General features: G+C 41.5%; 1 protein-coding gene across 6 annotated transcripts in view; it reads left to right on the top strand.

Moving 5' to 3' along the window:
* Positions 1-18459, top strand: part of ptpra (protein tyrosine phosphatase receptor type A) — a 175486-nt gene extending 157027 nt beyond the window's left edge. For 4 of the 6 annotated variants that reach the window (XM_033035285.1, XM_033035292.1, XM_033035277.1 and 1 more), the window contains 6 exons: positions 1533-1609; positions 2693-2827; positions 3227-3352; positions 7504-7655; positions 13980-14115; positions 16470-18459. In XM_033035285.1, the coding sequence (XP_032891176.1) occupies positions 1533-1609; positions 2693-2827; positions 3227-3352; positions 7504-7655; positions 13980-14115; positions 16470-16544 (701 nt within the window). In that variant the 3' untranslated portion in view covers positions 16545-18459. The remainder of the gene's footprint in view (positions 1-1532; positions 1610-2692; positions 2828-3226; positions 3353-7503; positions 7656-13979; positions 14116-16469) is intronic. The other 2 variants (XM_033035316.1, XM_033035308.1) reach the window with 1 other exon arrangement.
* The last annotated feature ends 7654 nt before the right edge of the window (positions 18460-26113 follow it).

The raw sequence follows: 26113 nt of genomic DNA, 5'->3' as shown, positions 1-26113 counted from the left end.
TTAGACCAGTGAATCTTGTTTAGGTGCCTTTTGGCAAACTCCAAGCAGGCTGTCATGTGCCTTTTACTGAGGAATGGCTTCCACCTGGCCACTACCATAAAGGCTTGATTGGTGGAGTGCTGCTGATATAGTTGTCCTTCTGGAAGTTTCTCCCATCTCCACAAAGGAACTCCAGAGCTCTGTCAGAGTGACCATCGGGATCTTGGTCACCTCCCTGACCAAGGCCCTTCTCCCCCGATTGCTCAGTTTGGCCGGACAGCCACATCTATGAAGAGTCCTGGTGGTTCCCAAGTTCTTCTATTTAAGAAGGACGGAGGCCACTGTGCTCTTCGGGACCTGCAATGCTGCATAAATTGATTTATACTCTTCCCCAGATCTGTGTCTCGACACAATCCTGTCTTGGAGGTCTACGGACAATTCCTTCATCATCATGGCTTGGTTTTTGCTCTGACATGCACTGTCAACTGTAGGACCTTGTTTTGACAGGTGTGTGCTTTTCCTAATCATGTCCAATTAATTTAATTTACCACTGGTGGACTCCAATCAAGTTGTAGAAACATCTCAAGGATAATCAATGGGAACAGGATGCACCGAAGCTCAATTTTGAGTGTCATAGCAAAGGGTCTGAATACTATATGTAAATGTGTTATTTCAGTTTCTTTTTAATTACTTTTTAATTACTTTGCAAACATTTCTAAGCACCACTTTTCCCTTTTTTATTTTGAGGTATTGTGTGTAGATTGATGATAAAAAAAAGAATTTAATCCTTTTCAGAATAAGGCTGTAACGTAACAAAATGTGGGAAAAGTGCAGGGATCTGAATACTTTCTGAATGCACTGTATAATCCTAAAAAACTACGGAGGTTAAGACACATTAAAAAAAAATGGTAGGACCCTTGAAAGCACTGAAGAATGGTTCCGATCTGAAATGTTGCTTATCCGCGCCATCCAAAAACGAGCTGTTGAAAGAACTTTTTATGTTACTCTGCTGAGTTCCTTCAGCATTTTGGTTTTTGTACCTTAGAGTAAACATATTGCAAAGCAAAGATCAATACCAGCTTATCTCTGCTGAACCACCACCCCACCCCCTCTCCTCCAAAATTTCTTGGAGCAATAAAGATATAAAGGTCCACAACTAGATCCTAGAAAGAACGGACCATGTTCCTTATCTGATGAATTTGGCATAATTGTGTGGCAGCAGAACATTTGGCCAGCTGAGGAAAATGGCATGGAAGGTGCCGACCTCAAACCTGACACAAACACATGGTTTACCACGCAAAATAATTTGGCTTTCCTATTTACACGTGAAAAATGGTCTACTTAGAGTAGTCACTTCTGGGCAATAGAAATCCTGTTTCAGCAATTTCCAAATCTACTGCAAGACTCAGCATTCTTTCCCAGGTCAACATCCACAGCAATTAATAAAATTAATGAAAATAAAATTTGTATAATAAGTATTTTTTTGATTGAATTGTGTTGAGTTTAATGCATGTTACAATGACGCTGACATTTTTCTTACCATGTTGTTGCAGATGAGTTTAATCGAGTTATCATTCCTGTGAAGAGAGGCGAAGAGAACACAGATTATGTAAATGCATCATTTATTGATGTAAGTGTTTAGAAATAAGCAAATACAGTATCTCTAATGTTAAATTGCAGTTTACAAAGTAAAGTTTCTCTTATTTTCATATGAAAGCCGGTAGCATTGAATGTGAAATTAGGCTTGCTTTTGCCTGAATTAATTCCTTAGATTTTCACCATTTTTATACTGAGATGATAAAGTAGATTTCCATAAACATACCGCATCTACTGCAGAACAAAACTTACATTTTCATGATAATGTTTGGTAGAACACCCATACCACAAATATGGTGAAATTAGTGCAGCACATGAGGTCTATCAAGTCCATGTTTCATCAAAGTACACCCAAGAAGTTAGTTGCCCTTTTACCAAAATATTAGTGACATGTTAGTCTAATTTAAATATATTTTTTAATTTGTTGAATTGTTATTTCTTTTATTCCTTCTGTATTTTGCAGATATATTACACAAAATACCGATTTTGACCTTAAACGTCAAGCATGTGTTTAAGAATACTTGTTTTGTTGAAGGAATTATTCAGATAAAGGTTAATTAAACTAAATTGTCATGAAGTCACGGGTTTATTTTCCAATAGCATATTTTATCTACAAAAGAAGTCAAGAATTATTGACTATCAAGGGCAATATTTGAAGTACAGCAGTGGAGATTATTTGAGGGCTGTAGCACAATCAGGCCCTTTGGCCTCCCACCCCCTCTCATCCATTCTGGCCAGCAAGTACCCATTTATAATAATTCATCTTTATTAGAACTGGGTCCATAGCTTCACTGCCTTGGCGATTCAATGTCTCATCGAGAAAATGTTGTAAGAGTCTCTGCCTCCATCTGAGATAGTGCATACAAAACTCCTCAGTCCAATTCACCTCTGCCTTTTCTGCTCTAGAGGAAACAAGCTCACTTGTGATCTAACAATGTTCGCATTAACTAAGTATTGTAAGTCAAAACTTGTAATTTAGATTTACCCTGGAGACTATTGTTGGTATAAATATTGAAGATAATTCTAAGCAGTGAGATATGTCATTCAAACTGTTTTTATAATGGAATTTCTTTGAATGTTGGCAAACACTATAAAGCTACTTTATTTATGTTCCTAGGGATATCGACAGAAAGATTCATACATAGCCAGCCAGGGACCTCTTCAGCATACATTAGAAGATTTCTGGAGAATGATTTGGGAATGGAAGTCTTGTTCCATTGTAATGTTAACAGAATTGGAAGAAAGAGGCCAGGTATGTACTTACGGTTCGAAATATGTAAATTAAACAGATAATTTGACGTTTTTAAATGCATTATCAATCTTGTGTTTCTTAGTCTGAAGAAAGGTCCCGACCCGAAATATCACCTGACCATTCCCTCTCAGATGCTGCGCAACCTGCTGAGTTCTTCCAGCACCTTGTGTTTTGCACAAACATCTGAATCTGCACTTCCTTGTGTCTCCATTAGGTTTCTTAATTTATGCTAACTGGTAAGCCAGTGGTAACAGAGCCATTGGTGTAATTGCCTGACCCAGATGGGGAAAACACTTGGCTTCTGTCCACAAAATTAATAACTTTAATTCATTTGGTGGGCAAAAGCCAAGCTAAAAGAATCACCTTATTTTATATTCATTTAGTTTTGTATCTCTACAGGAAAAATGTGCACAGTATTGGCCATCAGAAGGATCAGTATCCTATGGTGATATTTCTATTGAAATAAAGAAGGAAGAGGAAAGTGAAAGTTACACAGTGCGTGAACTACTGGTAACTAACACACGGGTAAGCTCCAATTTATGTTATTTTATATGAAACGTAGAACAGTACAATTCTGCCATAAGTTTCCAGCAACACGCACCTTTATTAACACGCAAATTTTGCCACCCTTATCTAATCTTCCAGAGCAGCCTATCTTGAAGAACCTTATCAAATAGACAATAGGTGCAGGAGCAGGCCATTTGGCCCTTCGAGCCAGCACCGCCATTCAATGTGATCATGGCTGATCATCCACAATCAGTACTCCGTTCCTACCTTCTCCCCATATCACCTGACTCCGCTATTTTTAAGAGCCCTATCTAGCTCTCTCTTGAAAGCATCCAGAGAATCTGCCTCCACCGCCCTCTGAGGCAGAATTCCACAGACTCACCGCTCTCTGTGAGAAAAAGTGTTTCCTCGTCTCCGTTCTAAATGGCTTACTCCTTATTCTTAAACTGTGGCCCCTGGTTCTGGAATCCCCCAACATCGGGAACATGTTTCCTACCTCTAGTGTGTCCAAGCCCTTAACAATCTAATATGTTTCAATTAGATATCCTCTCATCCTTCTAAACTCCAGAGTGTACAAGCCCAGCAGCTCCATTCTCTCAGCATATGACAGTCCCGACATCCCGGGAATTAACTTTGTAAACCTACGCTGCATTCCCTCAATAGTAAGAATGTTCTTCCTCAAATTAGGGGACCAAAACTGCACACAATACTCCAGGTGTGGTCTCACTAGGGCTCTGTACAACTGCAGAAGGGCCTCTTTGCTCCTTTATTCGATTCCTCGTGTTATAAAGGCCAACATGCCATTCGCTTTGTTCACTGCCTGCTGTACCTGCATGCTTACTTTCAAGACTGATGTACAAGGACCCCCAGATCCCGTTGTACTTCCCCTTTTCCCAACTTGACGCCATTAGATAGTAATCTGCCTTCCTGTTTTTGCTACCAAAGTGGATAACCTCACATTTATCCGCATTAAACTTCATCTGCCCACTACCCCAACCTGTCCAAGTCACCCTGCATTCTCATAGCATCCTCCTCACAGTTCACACTGCCACCCAGCTTTGTGTCATCTGCAAATTTGCTAATGTTACTTTGAATCCCTTCATCCAAATGTCTTGCTGAAGTCCTTAAGGACAATGTCTATGGCTTTGCCTTCGTCAACCTTTTTTTGTTTCTTCTCAAAAAACTAAATCAGATTCGCAAGATACGATTTCCCACGTACAAAACCATGCTGACTATCCCTAATCACCCACTGTCTATTCATATACATATATATCTTATTCCTCAGAAATCTCCACAGTAAGTGAATCCCTTGAGGAGTGTAGGGGTGCATTTAAGCGGGAAATCAGGAGGGCAAAAAGGGACATGAGATAGCTTTGGTAGATAAAGTAAATGAGAATCCAAAGAAATTCTAGAGGTATATTAAGAGAAACCAGGGAGAGAGTAGTTCCTGTAATGATCAATGAGCTTGTCAGTGTGTGGAGGCACAGGATATTGGCAAGGATTTAATGAACATTTATCATCTTCATTTACCCTGATAAAAGGCAAAGATGCTCAGGAACTTAGTGAAGTTAATAGTGATACCTTGGATAGAGTACACATAGGGTCCCACATAGGAGATTAGTATACAAAATTAGGGCACATGGTATTGGGGGTAGAGTGCTGACATGGATAGAGAAGTGGTTGGCAGACAGGAAACAAAGAGTAGGGATTAACAGTTCCCTTTCAGAATGGCAGGCAGAGACTAGTGGGTACTGCAAGGCTCGGTGCTGGGACCGCAGCTATTTACAATATATATTGATTTAGATGAAGGGATTACAAGTAACATTAGTAAATTTGCAGATGACACAGCCTTACATTAGAAGTGAATAAGTTATTAAAGGGCATTCTGTGAGACAGGATTTATAAGTATTTGCATAAGCATGGACTAATTAGTGATAGTCTAGTGATGGCTGTGTGCACGTGAAAACATACAAGTTGATTTATGTTTGACGAGATATAAAGAGCATTAATTAGTTAGTTTATTATTATTGCCATGTGTACCAAGGCTACATTGGTTTATCTGCTATCCAGTCAGAAAATACTATATATGAATGCAATCAAGCCGAGATAACATAGAAAAGAGGTGCAGGAATAGGCTATTTGGCCCTTCGAGCTATCAATATGATCATAATAATAATAATAATGGATGGGATTTATATAGCGCCTTTCTAATACTCAAGGCGCTTTACATCGCATTATTCATTCACTCCTCAGTCACACTCGGTGGTGGTAAGCTACTTCTGTAGCCACAGCTGCCCTGGGGCAGACTGACGGAAGCGTGGCTGCCAATCTGCGCCTACGGCCCCTCCGACCACCACCAATCACTCACACACATTCACACACAGGCAAAGGTGGGTGAAGTGTCTTGCCCAAGGACACAACGACAGTATGCACTCCAAGCGGGATTCGAACCGGCTACCTTCCGGTCGCCAGCCGAACACTTAGCCCATTGTGCCATCTGTCGTCATCCAAATCAGTACCGCATGCCTGCTTTTTTTCCCAGATCCCTTGATTCCGTTAGCCCTGAGAGCTAAATCTAACTCTCTCTTGAAAACATCCAGTGGATTGGCCTCCACTGCCTTCTGTGGCAGACAATTCCACAGATTCACAACTCTGGGTGAAAAGGTTTTTCCTCATCTCAGTCCTAAGTGGCCTACCCCTTATTCTTAAACTGTGACCCCTGGTTCTGGACTCCCCCAACATCGGGAACATTTTTCCTGCACCTAGCCTGTCCAATCCATGAAGAATTTTATATGTTTCTATAAGATCCCCTCTCGTCCTTGTAAATTCCAATGAATACAAGCCCAGTCGACCCATTCTTTTATCATATATCAGTCCCGCCATCCTGGGAATTAACCTGGTGGACCTACGCTGCACTCCCTCAATAGCAAGAATGTCCTTCCTCAAATTAGGGGACCAAAACTGCACACAATACTCCAGGTGTGGTCTCACCAGGGCCCTGTACAACTGCAGTAGGACCTCTTTGCTCCTATACTCAAATCCTTTCACTATGAAAAGGTACAACATTTTGTGGCAGATAAAGTCAGATTAAAGGTAGTTCAAAGGTCTTCAATAAGGTATATGGGAGGTCAGCGTCGCACTCTAGCTGATGAGAGGACGGTTGTTGGGGACATGTTTGACTTCTAAAGTAGAGTCATGTGCCTGGGCATAGATTCTATGTGGCTGGTCCAGGACAAATTACTTATTTACAAATTAGTTCCTAGTAATCCTATTTATTACTAGGAACTTGAAGCTTTCGACTGTCTCTATTTCTGCACCATCAATGTTGACTGAGATGGGTGCAATGCTTAACTTCCTGATTGAATAGGGTGGTGTAGTACATATTGTCTAGTGGAACTTGAGCAAGGCCTTTAACAATGTACCACATGTTAAGCTGGTCTGGATAGTTAGTGGTATAGGTGCATAGGTCCATGGAAGTCTGACACAGGTGGACAGTGTGGTGAAAAAGGCATATGGCTTCTTTTCATCGGTCAGGTTATTAAGTACAGGAGTTACAGCTGTACAACATATTAGTAATACCAAGTTTGGAGTAATATGGTCCTGGTCACACTGCTATAGGAAGAATGGCATTAAACTGGAAATAGTACGAACAAGATTTACCAAGATGTTACCGGGTCTAGAGCGTTTAAGTTATACAAGGAGATGTTAGATTTACTGGGTCTTTTTTTCCCTGGATTGGAGGAAGCTGAATAGTGACCTCATAAAGTTATATAAAACCATGAGGGGTTTAGATAAGGTAAATAGCCACAGCATCTTCCCTGGGGAAAGTAAGTCTAAAACTAGAGAGCATTGGTTTACAATGATGGGGGATACTGAAAGAGACCTGAGGGGGCAACATTTTCACACAGAGGGTCATGCGTATATGAATTAACTTGCCAGAGGAGGTGGCAATGGCAGGTACAGTTACAACTTCTAAATAAAACTGACAGTCACATGGATAGGAAAGGTTTGCAGGGATAAAGGCCAGGCGCAGCAAGTGGGACTTATTCAATTAGGCAACTTGATTGGCATGGATGAGTTGGTCCAGCCGTTTCCATGTTGCATACCTCAATTACACTTTAAGAGTTCAAAACTATCTATTAACGTGTAGTCTATTTCTTACTCTCAAGGAAAACAAAATTCGCCAGATCAGGCAGTTTCACTTCCATGGTTGGCCTGAGGTGGGTATTCCTGCTGATGGTAAAGGAATGATCAACCTGATCGCAGCAGTGCAAAAGCAACAGCAACAGTCAGGAAATCATCCAATCACCGTGCATTGCAGGTAAGCCAAAAGCTACTGAAATGTTTGCTTTTAACATAATTTTTCATTAATTTATTATAGCCATGTTGAGATCTCTAGAATAAATCATCAGTGCTGGTTAACTCATCCCTTCCCACCCAAACCACGCGCTCCCCAGGTACGTTCCCATGCAACCGCAGAAGATGCAAAACCTGTCGCTATACCTCCTCCCTCGACTCTGTCCAGGGACCCCAACAGTCCGTTCAGGTTAGGCAGAGGTTCACTTGTACCTCCTCCAACCTCATCTACTGTATCCGTTGTTCAAAATGTGGACTCTTATACATCGGCGAAACCAAACGCAGACTGGGCCATCGTTTCGCGGAACACCTTCGCTCAGCCCACCTAAGCCTACCTATCTCCCGGTTGCTGGACACTTTAATTCTCCTTCCCATTCCGACACAGACCTTTCTGTCTTCGGTCTCCTCCATTGTCAGAGTGAGGCTAAAGGCAAATTGGAGGAGCAGCGTCTCATGTTTTGCTTGGGCTGCTTGGGCAGTGGTATGAATATTGATTTCTGTCGCTTCAGGTAGCCCCGGCATTCCCTCTTGCTCTATCCCTCCCCCACCCACGTCACATTAGCTTCTCATTTTCACCCTACAAAAACCTTACAATGGCCTGTTTCCTTTATCATCATTACTTTTTTACATATCTTTCATTCATTGTTCTTTATCACCATCACATCACCATCTATATCTCTTGTTTCCCTTATTCCTTCTCTCCAGAGATGCTGCCTGTCCTGCTGAGTTACTCCAGTTTTTTGTGTCCATCTTCGGTTTAAACCAGCATCTGCAGTTCCTTCTTACACATCAGTCCTGCAGTTGGGTTATTGCCTCATTCTATAATTTTGCTGGTTCAATTGTTCTTAACTGGTTCTTGCTATTGTGCAAAGACTGTCTTTTTAGTTTAGTTTTAGGGATACAGTGCGGAAACAGGCCTTTTGCCCACCGAGTCCGTGCTGACCAGCGATCCCTGCACACTAACACAATCCTGCATATATTACATTTACATTTATAACAAGCCAATTAGCCTACTAACCAGTACATTTTTGGAGTATGGGAGGAAACCGGAACTTCCAGAAAAAACCCCACGCAGGTCACGGGGAGAATGTACTAATTCCGTACAGACAAGCACCCGTAGTTAGGGTTAAACCTGGTACTGTAAGGCAGCAACTCCACTACAGTGCCACCATGCCACCCGTCTTCTGTGACAAATCTCGGGAGATGGACTTTTCGGCACTTTTGGCCGAACATGGTCGCTTATACTAGTCTTGCCTTTAACATATTCTACGCACAGTTAATCCATTAAATAAAAAGCACATTGTTTAGGACATAATAGGAGTGATAAATCCAAGTGACGAGGATTTTAACAAATTATCTTTTGACAAATTATGATTTGGATGATATTACCAAAGATTTTGGTGCTAGGTTTGTTGATTACACATAAAGAGGTTGGAACATAGTTGAGACGTATACAGTGGGACGACTGGGAGCATTTTGGCAGCAACAGATTTTAAATCTAAACTAGACCAACTGGGTCCTGTCACACGGGAGGTGTGGTCCCCAAACGCAACCCTTTCCCCCAACGCAATATTCCACCACTCACCCGTTCCCCCAATGCAACCCGATTCCCAACGCATTATTGCACCACTCACCCATAGCCCTCAACTGCTCTGGGGCGGCTCATTTCCCCTTATACCCCAACATCCCTTCTTTTCAACCTCCCTCTTTTTAAACTTTAAAAACAAATGCAAGGACTTGCTGCCAGGACTTAAAAGAAAATTCCAATTCCACTTCCCCCTGCCTCTCCCAGCACTCCCTCCCCCTCCTGTTCGGCCTCCCTCTGCCAGGACTCAGTGTTCTGTGATTGCAACATTGTTGCAAATGAGATCCCATTGTGACATCATAGCTGTAACTGCCACTGCAGTGTTCAAGTCATTCTTTCTCAAATTGGATTTTGTAAACTTAAAAATGTGATAATTTGTACAATATAACATAAATCTAAACGAAACCTGTTGAAAACACACCACATAACAATTGTGAGTAAGGTGGTGCAAAAATTGTAACGCTATCGTGTACCGTTTTGGCATAATTTCAGGATCTCACTCACTCACTCACAGACATCCAAACAAACAAGATGAGAGTTTTAGTAATATACTAGACCAAGTGCAGACCCGTTGGGTCTGTTTCCCCAACGGCGTTTTGCAGGGGGGGGGGGGGGAGGGGGGCTGCGGCATCAAACTCATATTAACCAACCCCCAAACACACAGGTGGGGGGAGGGAGGGGGGATGTGAAGAGGGGAGGGAGGGGAGAGGAGGTGGAGGAAATGGGACAGATTTGGGAGGGAAAGGAGAGCGGGGTAGGGGGTGAGAGAGGGGGATGGGGAGATAGATGTGGTGGAGGGGGAGGATGGGGAGGTAGGGAAGGAGGGAGGGAGGGGGAGAGGGGTGGGGGAGAGAGGGGAAGAGTGGAGAGGGAGGTGGAGAGGGGTAGGGGGAGTGATGGAAGAGGGACAGAGGGGTAGGCGGAAGGGGGTGGCGTAGAGAGGGAAGGGGGGTGGGGGAGAGAGGGATGGGTGGGAGAGGGGTTTCGGAGAGGGAAACATAGAACCATTGAAATTAAGTGCAGGAGTAGGCCATTCGGCCCTTCGAGCCTGCACCACCATTCAATATGATCGTGGCTGATCATCCAACTCAGTATCCTGTACCTGCCTTCTCTCCATACCCCCTGATCCCTTTAGCCACAAGGACCACATCTAACTCCCTCTTAAATACAGCCAATGAACAGGCCTCAACTACCTTCTGTGCCAGTGAATTCCAGAGATTCACCACTCTCTGTGTTAAAAATGTTTTTCTCATCTCGGTCCTAAAAGATTTACCCCTTATCCTTAAACTGTGACCCCTTGTTCTGGACTTCCCCAACATCTGGAACAATCTTCCTGCATCTAGCCTGTCCAACCCCTTAAGAATTTTGTAAGTTTCTATAAGATACCCCCTCAATCTTTTAAATTCTAGCATGTACAAGCCGAGTCTATCCAGTCTTTCGTCATATGAAAGTCCTGACATCCCAGGAATCAGTCTGGTGAACCTTCTCTGTACTCCCTCTATGGCAACGATGTATTTGAACATTGGGCATTGTGACATCACACGATGGAACGTTCACCAGGGGCTGGGGCTGGTGATGCTTCTATGGGTGAGAAGCCAGTTTAGTTGTGAAATATTGGGGGGGGGGGGGTGGGTTAGGATTTGATTAAAAACGTGCACTTAAACACGACGACCAATGGCAAACCCGTTGGGTCTGATCCCCCAACGCAGCCGTTCCCTACCCGTAGCCCCCACTGGGGGGGGGGGGGGGGGGGGCGGGCGCCTCACACACACTAACCACCCCCACACACAGAGTTGGAAAAGTGCATAAAGACCGTTCCCTACCTGTAGCCCCCAGGGGAGATTTGGTCGTCGAAGTCGGGTCCCTGCCGTCTTAAAATATCGTATCTTGAAGTCGTCGAAGTCGGGTCCGTCTCGGCAACGCGTGGGGGGGGTGGTGGGGGGGTTAGCGGTGCGGCATCACACACACGAAGCTTCGACACACACAGAGCCTTAAAAGTGTAAATGCCCGACCTCTTTTCCGTTTTTCTCTAATTTAATTAAGATGTGCAGGTGGTGTTCTTATCGAGGTTCAGGGGTGAATGACGTAAATATTTTCACACAATATGGGAACATCTCATGTTGTCTTGAAGGCTCCTCGGCCCACATCTGACTCTCTGTACTGTCACTATGGCAACGATGTCTATGAGCACTGGGCATTGTGACATCACACGATGGAACGTTCACCATTGGCTGGGGCTCCTGCATAGGCATATGTAAATGAATCCATTCCGATTGGACATATGTGAAGATTGGGCATTGTGACATCACACGATGGAACGCTCAGCAGGGGCTGGTGCTGGTGAAGGTTCTGTGGGTGTGAAGCCAGTTTAGTTTTGAAATATTGGGGGGGGGGAGGGGGGGGTTAGGATTTGATTAAAAACGTACACTTAAACACGTCGAAATGTAATGAGGAACGGATACTTAGAAAGAAAAGAGAAATCTCTACCAAAATGGAAAAGATGTCGGCGATTCAGCGTTCCCCCTTATCCTTAAACTTTGACCCCTTGTTCTGGTCTTCCCCAACATCCGGAACAATCTTCCTGCATCTAGCCTGTCCAACCCCTTAAGAATTTTAAACGTCTCTATAAGATACCCCCTCAATCTTCTAAAATCTAGCGATTACAAGGCGAGTCTATCCAGTCTTTCTTCATATGAAAGTTCTGACATAACAGGAATCAGCCTGGTGAACCTTCTCTGTACTCCCTCTCTATGGCAACGATGTCTTTGAGCATTGGGCATTGTGACATCACACGATGGAACGTTCACCATTGGCTTGGGCTCCTGCATAGGCATATGTAAATGGATCCATTCCGATTGGACATATGTGAAGATTGGGCATTGTGACATCACACGATGGAACGTTCAGCAGGGGCTGGGGCTGGTGAAGGTTCTGTGGGTGTGAAGCCAGTTTAGTTTTGAAATATTGGGGGGGGGGGGGAAGGATTTGATTAAAAACGTGTACTTAAACACGACGGAATGTAATGAGGAGCGGATACTTAGAAAGAAAAGTGAAATCTCTACCGAAATGGAAAAGATGTCGGCGATTCTGCGTCCAGTTTCGGAGTTGCAGGGAATCAATGGAAGAAATGTGACAGCCGGACGGAGTTCCGTTTCGGAATTTTGGGCGAGAGTTTTATATATTAATAGACTAGATTAAGTGGGTCCTAGTCACACGGGATGCCTGGTCCCCCCCAACGCAACCCATTCCCCAAGGCAATATTCCGCCACTCACCTGTTTCCCCAACGCAACCCGTTCCCCCAAAGCAATGTTCCACCACTCACCCATTGTGATGTCATTGTGGCAGTTGTCAGCCAGCTTGAGAGTCCATTGTGATTGGTGCAATGTGAGAGGCATTGTGACATCACTGAGAAGGCTGGAAGCTGTCTGTGAGAAGGCAGTTTTGGCTGTTTTAAAATTTTCAATGATTAATAACTTCAGAAATATTGGTGGAAATGCGACGGAAAGATGTTTATCGCCACCATGGGGAAAAATGTGAGTAGGATGTTTGGAAGAAGATGGGAATTAACCAGATTTTCTCACTCACTCACTCACTCACTCTCCCACTCTCCCACTCTCTCTCTCACACACACACACACGTAAGATAAAGACTTTTAGTTATATAGAGAAGAGACATCTAGATGGTAAGGGACTGCAAAGAATCATAGAGCCATACAGCATGGAAACATGCCGATCAACATGCCCCATCTACATTATTCTCATCAGTCTGCATTTGGCCTCTATCCTTCTAAACCTATCGTATCCATGTACCTGTCACTGGTCATCTTATAAAATAGCATGACAGGCCTGAGGAGCTGACTGAGCTACTCCTGCTGAAAAATATACTCATGGGTGAACAAAGGGAGATGCTTGTAGCCATGCTTGTTTTGTGGGCCGTAAATCAAGTGCAACTGTTCCACGTGCCAAATAATCAAGTGCATTTCAAATGAAATAAAGGCAAAAGAGAGTTGAGCATAAAAATACGTGACATGTGATGTGTGACGTTTCGGGTCGGGATCCTTCTTCGGACTCTGAAGTCAGAGAGTTCTTGAGTCTGATGAAGGGTCCCAACCCAAAACGTCACCTAACCATGTTCTCCAGGACTCAGTCTGACGTGTTGAGTTACCACTGCATTTTGTTTCTTTCCCTGGTAAACTGGCATCTGCAATTCCTTGTTTCTTCATCACGAATAAGAGAATAGTTTAAGATCAGATTAAGTCATACGTCAATCATTTCTAATAAGCTGTATGTACAACAATAAGCAATTTACAGTGAGTTGCATGCTTGTGGAGATGGACAAAGGGAAGTGGTTAAAGATATTGACAGGACAAGTGGTGTAGCGGTAGATTTGCTGCTTTAGAGCGCCAGATCGGGTTTGATCCCGACCACGCTGTCTGTACGGAGTTTGTTCATTCTCCCCGTGACCTACGTGGGTTTGTAGGTTAATTGGCTTCGGTAAAATTGTAAATTGTCCCTAGTTTGTGTAGGATAGTATTACTGTGCGGGGATGTCTGATCGGCATGGACTTGGTGGGGGAAGGGCCTGTTTCCACGCTTTATTTCTAAATTAAAAAAAACTAAAATAAATTAAATGGCTTTAGCATGCACCTTCCATTATAAATCAGTATTTTGCCAAAGTTACAATGCAAACTTCATATTCTCACAGTGCTGGAGCTGGAAGAACAGGAACTTTCTGCGCCTTGAGTACTGTTTTGGAAAGAGTGAAGGCTGAAGGTATCCTGGATGTATTTCAGACAGTAAAGAGTCTACGGTTACAGAGACCACACATGGTGCAGACACTGGTAAGTGCTGTGAACTAAACAACAGTGGTGGTTTGATACACAAGGACAGAAATTGTGGCCAAATTAACTTTAATTGGGCTCAGAAACATTTGAAAATGGTGTAAAAGACTCCAAACTTAATTTTCTTAATGATATGTGAACTTTGGTATTTATTAGCATTTCCCCCTTTTCCCGATAAACAAGATGCAGGCTTGACATCCACGTTAAATGACGTGGCAAATATTTTTGTGGATTTTAATACCTTTATTATAGTGGTCTAGTATTTTGACCTGCAAATCAAGGCATATGGGTAAATTCCCATTATATGCTTGAATGTTGTGTTGCTCCTTTTGTTAACTCTTAGCTATTAAATTACAATAACTGGATATTAATATTACCGTAACTAAATTACAATTAATCACATTTTTTTAATAGAGTTTGACTCCAAATCAAATGTATGATGTTGTTTGAATGAGTGGAGCTGCCATTTTCTCTCCTGTGGCAAAGCCTAGCAAATAATGGTTGAGTTTTTCTTGGACTTAATTGCATCTTCTTTGATCGTCCCTGTGGGCTGATAATATCTTGAGTTGCATACTTGTGGACAAGTACCCAGGGCTGAGTGAGATCAATCCCCAAATGTCCTGGGAAACAAAGGTTGCTGGGGACCTGATGAAGATTTTTGCATCTTCTTTAACCAGAGGCAAAGTATTAGAAGACTGGATGAGGGCTAATGATGTTCCTTTATTTATGAAGGGAACAGGGTAACTACAAGCCAATTCGTTTTATGGTGGTGGTAGAGAAAATTCCAAGGGACAGAATTTATGTGCATTTGGAAAGGCAAGGACTGATGAGGGATAGTCAACATGGGGGAAATTCCTGCCTCACTACCTTGACAGATTTTTTTTTGTGGAGGTAACAAAGTGATTGATGAAGGCAGGGTGGTAGATGGGGCATTTACCCCAGACATTTGACACAGTAGGCATTTGTAAGACATTTGACACAGTAGGCTGCTTTAGTAGGTTAAGACACAAGGGATCCATGGCATGCTAGCTAATTGGATCCAATATTGGCTTGGTTATTGGAGGCAGAGGGTGGAAGGATGTTTCTGATTGGAAGCCTGTGATTTGTGGAGTTCTGCAGGGATCAATGCTGAAACCATTGCTGTTTATGAAGTATATTAATGATTTGAAAATGAATGTGGGTGCTATGATAGTGAGTTTGTGGATAACATGAAAGTTGGTGGTGTTGTGGGTAGTTGTTCAAGTCTGCAGCAGGATATTGGTCACTTAGAAAGTTGGGTGGAGCGTTGGAAGATGGAATATAATCCTGACAAATCTAAGTATTTTCTCTGGTATGATAGAGGCAGAGGAGTGACCTGATAAGAGTATATAAGATTATGAGAGACATAGATGCAGATTGCAAAAAATCTTGTACCATGTTATTGGTATCAACAAGTCGGGATAGGTTTAATGTGAGAGGAAGGAGTTTTGAAAGGGATCTGAGGGATAAGTTGTGTTTACATAGACTGGTTGATATCTGAAAATTGCTGCCAGACAAAGTGTTGGAATCAGAGCCTTTAAGCACCATTTATACAAACACCCTGAATAGGCAGGGCACAGAAGGTTACAGTCCTGCAGGCAAATGGAATTCATATATACAAGCTAACATATGTGTGAATGTAGTGGGACAAAGGACAGTTTCTGCCATACCACTCTGAATCTGATCAGTATTCAATGTGCTCTACTTATAGACATCTGCACACTTTTATATCAGGTAATGTCAAACGTATCAAGTAAACATATCATTTCACCGCACTTTCGGGTGCATGTGACTAATAAAATTGACTTCGATTTTGACTTTGACTTTGAAGGAAAAAATAAATACTACCAATCTTTCAGACTAAGTCAAGACATTTCTTTGGGACCAACCAACTTGTATTTATCCTCCGTTTCAAAAAATGTTCTACAGAACAGTGTCTTTGTTGTGATTGAAAGATTATTAGACATCTGGTATACTGATGTTTCCGTCTGATATATTGAACCAGCCGTTTGGGATTTTGCACAAAACAAGTCTGTGCTGTTCACGTTTGCAGACTTTGTTTCCCTGATTGGTCTACACCTCATTGGAAGAGTGCTAATCTTCAACTTGTCACTTCACAACAGCAACACCTTTAGTGAAATGTGATCAAACGTATCTTCACTATTGTGTAATGTAATTAATAAATGTTGGAGGTTGTCATATCATCAATCTTAATTTTAGTATTCTTTTACTTGAGATTTATAATTACAAATATACTTTAAAAACTAGTTGAATGTTTTGGTTGATAATATGTCTAAAATATTACAAATGTTGATCATTGTTATTTCCTTCTACAGGAACAGTATGAATTCTGCTACAAGGTTGTGCAAGAGTACATTGATGCATTTTCAGATTATGCCAACTTCAAGTGAAAAATGGCCTTCGTAATTTTTGTAATATTCTATTTGTTAATATACCGAAACCAGTGTACATATCTTATTGGTTTTAGAGGTTGGTACAATAAGGCTTTCATATTAGCTTGAGATTTTTTTAATGTAGCAAACAGCATATTAGTCTCATTTAAGCAATTTTATTGAGTAACGTGGCCTGATGTTTGGATTAATGTTGATTAAATTTATTTAGTAGCTGCTTCAAAGGGTATTCATTGAATTCAAAGGTGGTGGACTGGATTTTTTTTAAAGTCGCCATTACAAAATCTGTGGTGTTGATCAGTTGCTGCCCTTGAATCCAATTTGCTGTTGCCATTGCTTTCTGTTATCTCAGCTATAAGTAATCAAGTTTGGAATAGCCTTCTGTCATTAACTGATCAGTGCCATTTAGATGTAATGCCATTCACTTGGAACATTCTCCTTCTCAGGCATTTAACAACTTAGTAATTGTACACTTTATAACTGTACACTTTATATTTTCAATCTCATACCATTTTATTTATCTGATTTGAGGTAGAAACAGTACTTTATTGAGTTGTGTAGATAGCCAAAGCGTGTTCACAAACGCTTAATGCGCTACTATATAGTAAAAATGCTGACCTGTAAAGGGAATACAATAAGAAAATACTGCTTTTAAAAAAAGCTTTTTTTTGGTGTGGAGCCTACACTGGCTGAACTGAAAAGTACTGGATATCCTACCTGTATTATTTTTCCACATATCCCAAAATCTGTGTAATGTCCAGGTTTAGTTATAAGTAACCATGGTCTTGTACAATGAACACTTCTCTCAACTGTTTTTGCATTAAAAATACATGGGACTTGTTATAAAGTTCTGTATGAATTTAAAAAAAATGTATGGGCTTTGAGAAATAAATTTGGAAATAAATTCTTGATAGGACAATATAAAAGAATATTCTTTAGCCAAAGCCACTGTACTGTACATATGAGCTGTAACTTGAAGCGTATTGGATTATTTGTTATATATGTTTTTTAAATCTACTTGTTTGAGCTTCTGTCTTAAGAAGTGAAAAGTAACTGAAATACTCTGTTGGATGTTTCAAACATGTGAAAGATTTGTCTGGGATTTACCATCATCCTTGAGTCACTGCTGCCCCATTTCCTAGTTTTATTTTCCCAGTTAACATTCACCTTTGTGCAAAAAGGTGATCTGAATTCTAGTAAGTTGCACAAGAGGGCGGTGGGATAGAGAGGAAGAAGAGTTCAGTGATTCATATTATCATTTGTGTCTAATCTGGACCAAAAATAATCAGATTATGGTTTCAAAAAAATCTCGATTTAGTTTTAAAATTAATAATTGTTTTAAAAAGAATAGTTGATAAATGTCTTTAGTTAGTTATTCGCTCCTAACAATTATATTTTTTCTTAAACTGTACAAATAACTGCAATTTCTTAACCTGTATTTATTTTTTTATGATGAGGAGAAAATTTGGTGGAATTTTTTTTTAATTTTATCTTTTAGTAGTTTAGGAGCACTTGTTAGATAATCCAAGATTGGGTCATTGATTGGATAAAATAACTTGCAATATGACCTGTATACCATACAGTGCACAGTCCCATTAAGTTATTGAGATTTTGGTCATATCACATTTGGGAAACATGACACGGCTGTTTATCAAGTTCACTAATAGTGCATTCAGTAGATAGACTATGACAATTTATTATATGTTAAATGGATTTAATGTCAGCTGCCTATTGTCAGTAATTCTGATATCACTGATTGCACTACTGGAAATAGGTATTGTCTGAATCCCTGACTCTTGAAACTTCGGTATTTTGGGACAATGGCAAAGCTAAAGCTATAATCAGAATAAATGTGCTCATTACCAAAAAAGTTCATTTGTTTCTCTTTGTTATGAATAAATTAATAGACACATTTAAATTACAAGTTTGAAGATTTTTTTGACATTTCACTGCACAGGGCTGCAACATGAGTAACCTGCTGTCGCAGTTCATATCTTGATAAGTACTTGAGTAGCTAAATATGAAGCATTTATTTCACATTGCCAACAATGACTATGTAAACAAAGTATCAAAATATAAATTGAAAGTGATTATTGCTGACCTGTCATACCACCAGGTTTATTTTATAAACTAACCAATGTTTTACAGAAAGCGTTCTGTGAACATCCAGGACAGATGCCGAATGAATGAATAAGTTTATTGGCCAAGTATTCACATACAAGGAATTTGCCTTGGTACTCCGCCCACAAGTGACAACATGACATACAGTGACAGTTAGGAATGACACATAAAACATTAATCATTAATAATAAAACATTATCGATTAAACATGTGAATCAAATAAAATACCAGAGCAAAAGGGGGCTACAGATTTTTAGTTATTGAGTAGAGCTACTACTCGTGGAAAAAAAGCTATTTTTATGTCTGGCTGTGGTGGCTTTGACAGTTCGGAGTCACCTTCCAGAGGGAAGTGATTCAAAGAGTTTGTGGCCAGGGTGAGAGGGGCCAGAGATGATCTTACCCGCTCACTTCCTGGCCCTTGCAGTGTACAGTTTGTCAATGGAGGGAAGGTTGCAGCCAATAACCTTCTCAGCTGATCAGACGATTCGCTGCAGCCTCGGATATCGTGCTTGATGCCTGAGCCAAACCAGACCATGATGGAGAAGGCGAGGACAGACTCTATGATGGCCATATAGAATTGGACCATCATTTCCTGTGGCAGATTGTGCTTCCTCAGCTGCCGCAGGAAGTACATCCTCTGTTGTGCCTTTTTGACTGTGGAGTTGATGGTGGCCCCCCATTTAAAGTCCTTGGACTTTAAAAGACTCCACAGATGTGACTGCGGTGTTGTTGATGGTGAGTGGAGTGGGGTGAGGGGTGAGGGGCTCTCCTAAAGTTTACAATCAATTCCACTGTCTTAAGATCATTGAGCTCCAGGTTGTTGCGATGACACCAGGACACCAGCCGTGTCACTTCCTGTCTATGGGCAGATTCCTCCCCATCTGCGAGATGAGAAAAACATTTTGCACACAGAGAGTGGTGAATCTGTGGAATTCTCTGCCACAGGAGGTAGTTGAGGCCAGTTCATTGGCTATCTTTAAGAGGGAGTTAGATGTGGCCCTTGTGGCTAAAGGTATCGGGGGTATGGAGAGAAGGTACAGGATACTGAATTGGATGATCAGCCATGATCATATTGAATGGCGGTGCAGGCTCGAAGGGCCGAATGGCCTACTCCTGCACCTATTTTCTATGTTTCTATCCTGGATCTGTCCAATCAGGGTTGTGTTGTCCGTAAACTTGAGAAGCTTGACAGAGGAGTCAGTGGAGGTGCAGTCATTGGTGTAGAGGAGAGGGGAGAGTACGCAGCCTTGCGGTGCTCCTATGCTGAAAGTCTGCTGATCCGAGGTGTGCTTTCCCAGCCTCACATGCTGCTTCTTGCCTGTCAGGAAGCTGGTGATCCACTGACAGAGGGGTTCAGGCACAGTCAACTTGGAAAATTTGGAGTGTAGTAGCTCTGGCACAATGGTGTTGAATGCAGAGCTAAAATCAGCAAACAAAATCCAGGCATAGGTCCCCTGGCGGTCTAGTGCTGGAGGATGAAGTGCAGGCCTAGGTTGACTGCGTCATCCACAGATCTATTGGCCCGATATGCAAACTGCAGAGGGATTGATATTTTTCAGCTTGGCCAGCACAAGCCTTTCAAGGATCTTCATGACTACTGTGCGACAGGTCTGTAGTCATTAAGACTAGTAATCCTTGCCTTTTTGGGTACAGGGACAATAGTGGAGACTTTGAAGCAGGCAGAGACTACAGGTTTGCAGGTGCCAGTTGTTCGACACAGAGCTTGAGAATAGAGGGGGAAACATTGTGTGGTCTTGGAAATTTCTGGCTTTTCTGTCTTTGTCCTTTGTCCTTTGTCCTTAATGACCGACACCTCCACTATTTTTATAGTTGATTTCCATGATATTGCTGTGTCCCAAACATTATGGTGCCCTGAAATGGGGGGATTATATATAAACGCTGCTGTAATTTCTACATAGTGAAACCAAAATGTATAAAAATGGCCTTTATTATAATCTGACAAAGTGCATTTTAACCACATGTGATTTTTTTCTATTACAAATATCACATTGTGGAATACAGAGGCAAATAAATAAATGAATGGTTTTCGTCCCAAACATCACGGAGGGCACTGTCTATCTTCCTCTTGCATTTATTTCACAGTGCAACACCCATGCTTGGATTACACTCCATCTGCCATTTCTCCACCCATTTCTATAGTTGATCTATATCACACTGTACACTTTGACAGCCTTCCTCATTGCCTGCACTCCATCAATCAAAGGTGTTGGCTGCAAACTTACAAAGTAATCCATCTACATTTACATCGAACTTACACACCAGCAGCCAGAACACTGCCCTTCCACCAAAACACTCTTCTATGACTATAGGCCCCGACCTCGGGTGATCACAGAGGAAGAGGACTGAACTTTCTGATGCCTTTCCCCACTGGAAAAAATGTGATTCTGTTGTGGGGGGACGTTCATGTTGAATTCTATAATGTGTTGTGTCATTTTTCTTTTTTTAATTTTTCTATGGGTGTACGGAAACTTAATTATTTCTTCTATGTAAAGCACTTTGGTTTCAATGTGAGTTGATTTAAACGTTATAAACTTTATTACGGACTCGAGGTCCAGACAAGGGGCAACATTACATTTTTTTTAAATGCATTGCATATAAAAAAAATATCATAAAGTACATATAAAATCTTAGTATATTACTTATAAAAGCATCATAAATTATATATTTTTAAAAACACAATACATAAGTTAAAAATCCAGATTAAATGAATGATCAATGTCCTACAACGAGACAACGATACCAGTGTCTCCACAGCTGGGATTCGTAGCGTGTAGTGCTAACCCTTATGTTTGACAAGGCTACAATAATTACATTTTTAGAGTCATTTATCCTGCAAATGAATTTATACATGTGATTTCTTAGGATAGCTTCTAAAGTACTGACTCCTGCAACCACAAACATATTACTGGCACTACACCTTCTAGGTTTCTTTAGCAGTGTTCTCATGGCATCGTTATATGCCACCTTTAGTCTCTGCAAACTTGTCTTTCCATAGTTCGACCATAGGTGCGCAGTGTGGAGTGGTGTGCAGTATGCTCTAAATAGCGACATCTTCACCACATCTGCACACGCACCAAATTTACGCAAGAGAATATTTGCCTGTACATACAGCATGCGTCGTTGCCTATAAATATCCTCATCATCTGTCATTTGTTCTGTAATAATATGCCCTAGATGTTTTACCTTATTACAGACACTAAGATTATTGTCAACACAATTTAAAATCAGGAAATTTTAGACATTTAACCCGTTGGTTCTACAGATCACAATAACACTCTTACTAGCATTATATTTAATGTCATGTTCCACACCATACACAGAACATATAGTAAGGAGCTGCTGGAAACCAACGCTAGATGGACTAGAGACCACAAGATCATCTGCATACATAATATGGTTCACTAAAATATTACCAATCACGCACCCAGTGTTACAGGCATTCAATTGTTTAGACAGATCATCAATATATAGATTAAAAAGGACTGGGGACAAAATTCCCCCTTGTCTAACACCATTGCTAACCCCTAATGGGACTGAGCCCTATTGCCCCATTTTATTTGCATAGTTTGGTGGGCATACCAGTAGGCCAGAAATCTAACAATGTATTTAGGCACTCCTCTTTGACTCAATTTACCAAACAGCTTTCTGTGATTAACACGGTCAAAGGCTTTGGAAGCATCAATAAAGCACATAAGGATCGAAGAGTTTTTGCCTCTATATTTGTTTACAATCTCCTTTAGGGCATATATGCATAAGTCAGTGCCATATCTAGCTTTAAAGCCAAACTGGTTATCTGTGGAGTTAACAAACTCATTTATTCTATCCAGCAGAACTCTTTCTAAAACTTTTGACAATATGCTGGCTAAAGCTATGGGCCTGTAATTATTTAGGCTGCCTACTTTACCAGCTTTGTCCTTAATGACCGGCACTAACAGGACAGACAACATTTAGTCTGGTAACAAGCCATGAATCATAAAGCCAGTAAAACAAATAGCAAGGAGAGGAGCTATCCTCATACTCGCATACTTAAGATGTTCAGCAGAAATGTGATCCAAGCCACTTGCTTTGTTGTTGGACAGCTTGTTCATGGCATGATACACCTCATGTGACATAATCGCCATCGAGTCATTACTCTCAATATTGTTCACCCTATACAAGTCACCTTGGACACAGATGAATAAAGTACTATAATGTTGTCGCCATAACTGCGATATTAGCTGTTCCGGAGACTCAATCTACAGTACATGGTAGAGATGTTTTGCAACTGTTAAGAGCTCTCACTTCCTTCCAAAAATCTGTAGCATTGTTACTTAGCAGCTTCTTAGCCATGGAATCAGCCCTCATAGCTTGCTCATTTTTACAGATGAAGCGAACAGCATACTTATACCTTGCATTAGTGAGCTTCTCGTGCTCAAACACAGGCCCCTGTCTGGGTCTACCTGCCATAGCCCATGATTTAGTGGCTTCACGGGCTTCAGTATGTTACTCAGCTACATACGTATTCCTGCCAGGCCTGATGTTATGTGCCTTATTTTTATGCTTGCAGTAAGGCTTACACCCTACATATAAAGCGCTTACTATATCATTATACATGGAGCAGATATCTCTCCTATGCTTCATATATTTACAATTAACATTACTACATATTATTGCATCTTTAGGTAGATGAATATTGCTTTAGGATTTATCTGTATGGGCATAATAGGCTAGGATGTCTTCCTTTGTAAGCGTTGACCAGTCCAGTTTTTCTGCATTAAAGCTATTTCTATCTCTGGATACCACAGGTATGTGTTCAACATTTATTGTCATAGCAACAGGTATATGATCAGTCATTGCTGCCCCGTACAGAATGCTCATACACCCCAATGAGGCATGTGCATCAGCTGTACTAATACAGTGGTCCAGCCATGATGTGGTGTGCCAGGCCTCACTAATAAAAGTATAGCTATCTGTAGGTAAAAGCACTTTGCTTGACAATATTAAATTATTATCGTGACAGAACTGAGCCATTGATTGGCAAATTAACGAGTTCCTATCTGAGATATCTGCATTCATATCCCAAATGACATATACACTAGAATAATTATTGTTTTGAATGAAAGAATAGATGAAAGCAAGTCTATTTAAATATTCATCCTCATTCTGATGGCATTCATAGGGTGTATATACATTCAGGATAACAAATTCCTTGTCGATGTGAGCAAAGTGTATGGCAATGCACCAGTCAACATCAAACCGAATCACATTTATTGATGAGTCAAGCTTCTTGTTCCATAGAATAGCGACACCCCCTGGTATCCTACCTCTGACTATTCCCATGCCAAGGTCAGTTGTAGACGCCCCAGCCCCGTGAAAGTTGTCATTGAGATAATTGAGTTTGTCCAAGTCTTGCTTCGCTAAGAATGTCTCTTGCATACATAGTACGTCACAGTTCTCCAGGAGGTTGTCAACAACTGAGTTTACTTACTTACTTACTATGACAACTCTAAAGGCAACTCTAAATCTATACAACCAAGTCACTATGAATCCCGTGCATCTTAATTCTTTTTCGCACAGAGAGTTGTGAGTTTGTGGAATTCGCTGCCTCAGAGGGCGGTGGAGGCTGGTTCTCTGGATACTTTCAAGAGAGAGCTAGATAGGGCTCTTAAAGATAGCGGTCTCAGGGGATATGGGGAGAAGGTAGGAACGGGATACTGATTGTGAATGATCAGCCATGATCACATTGAATGGTGGTGCAGGCTCGAAGGGCCGAATGGCCTACTCCTGCACCTATTGCCTATTGACTATTAATCTTCTGGATCATCCTACCATGGGGGATTTTATCAAATTCCTTACTAAAATTCCTAACCCTCATCGATCAACTTTGTCATCTCATCAAAAACTCAATCAAGTTAGTAAGACACTACCTGCTGCATACATAGCCATGCTGACTGTAACTAATTTGGCCTTTCCATTCAAACTGGGAATAAATCCAATCCCGAAGAATCCGCCCCAAGAGCTTCCCTACCATTGGCCTGAGGCTCACTGACCTATCATTCCCTGGATTGTATCAACCTCCCTTCTTAAACAGAGGGACAACATTGATTACTCTGCAACCTTGCCTGTGACTAGAGAAGTTGTAAAGATCTGTGTTAAATCCTCTCTTGTTTCTCAAGCTAACCTGGGATAGATGCAAGAAGACCAGGAAATGGAGAGGAGTTGGAGGGAGTTGGCAGCTGATGCTGGCCAAGGGGCCGGTAAGAAGAACCGTGGGTCTTACCTTCTGTAGTTAGGGTCTGCTGCGGGAGGACCCTGAGGTCCTTTGTAGCACGGAGGTTGAAAATGGCTCAGCAGGAGAAGGACAATGGTTTCGAGACAACTGGATGGAGGCACCAAATGGCAATAAAATCTGACAACTATTACATATATGTGTAAGAAAGAACTGCAGATGCTGGTTTAAATTGAAGGTAGACACAAAATGCTCGAGTAACTCAGCGGGACAGGCAGCATCTCTGGAGAGAAGGAATGGATGAAATTTCGGGGCAAGACCCTTCAGATTGATGTCAGGCGAGTCGGTGGGACAGATAGAATGTAGTTGGAGACAGTAAGACTGATGGGAGAACTGGGAAGGGGAATGGGATGGAGAGAGGGCAAGCAAGGGCTATTTGAAGTTAGAGAATTCAATGTTCATACTGCTGGGGTGTAAGCTACCCAAGCGAAATATGAGGTGCTGTTCCTCCAATTTGCGCTGGGCCTCACTCTGACAATGGAGGAGGCCCAGGACTGGAAGGTCAGATTGGGAATGGGAGGGGGAGTTAAAGTGCTGAACAACCGGGAAATAGAAACATAGAAAATAGGTACAGGAGTAGGGCATTCGGTCCATTCGGCCATTCAATATGATCATGGTTGATCATCCAAAATCAGTACCCTTTTTCTGGCTTTTCCCCCATATCCCTTGATTCCCTTAGCCCTATGAGCAAAATCTACGTAATTCTCTCTTGAAAACATCCAATGAATTGACCTCCACTGCCTTCTGTGGCAGAGAATTCCACAGATTCATAAATTGCTGGGTGAAAATGTTTTTCCTCATCTAAATGGCCTACCCCTTATTTTTAAACTGAGACCCCTAGTGAATATATGAATAAGTTTATTGGCCAAGTATTCACATACAAGGAATTTGCCTTGGTGCTCCGCCCGCAATTGACAACGAAATACAGTGACAGTTAGGAATGACACATAAAACACTAAACATTAATAATAAAACATTATTGATTAAACATGTCAATTAAATAAAATACCAGAGAAAAAGGAAGCTAGAGATATTTGGTTATTGAGTAGAGCTACTATTCGTGGAAAAAAAGCTGTTTTTATGTCTGGCTGTGGCAGCATTGACAGTCCGGAATCACCTTCTGGACTCCCCCAACATTGGGAACATTTTTCCTGCATCT

Source organism: Amblyraja radiata, chromosome 1 (assembly GCF_010909765.2).
Source record: "Amblyraja radiata isolate CabotCenter1 chromosome 1, sAmbRad1.1.pri, whole genome shotgun sequence".
Taxonomy (NCBI): Eukaryota; Metazoa; Chordata; class Chondrichthyes; order Rajiformes; family Rajidae; genus Amblyraja; species Amblyraja radiata.
The sequence above is the reverse complement of the archived record's forward strand: the minus strand, read 5'-3'. Positions and strand labels throughout refer to the sequence as shown.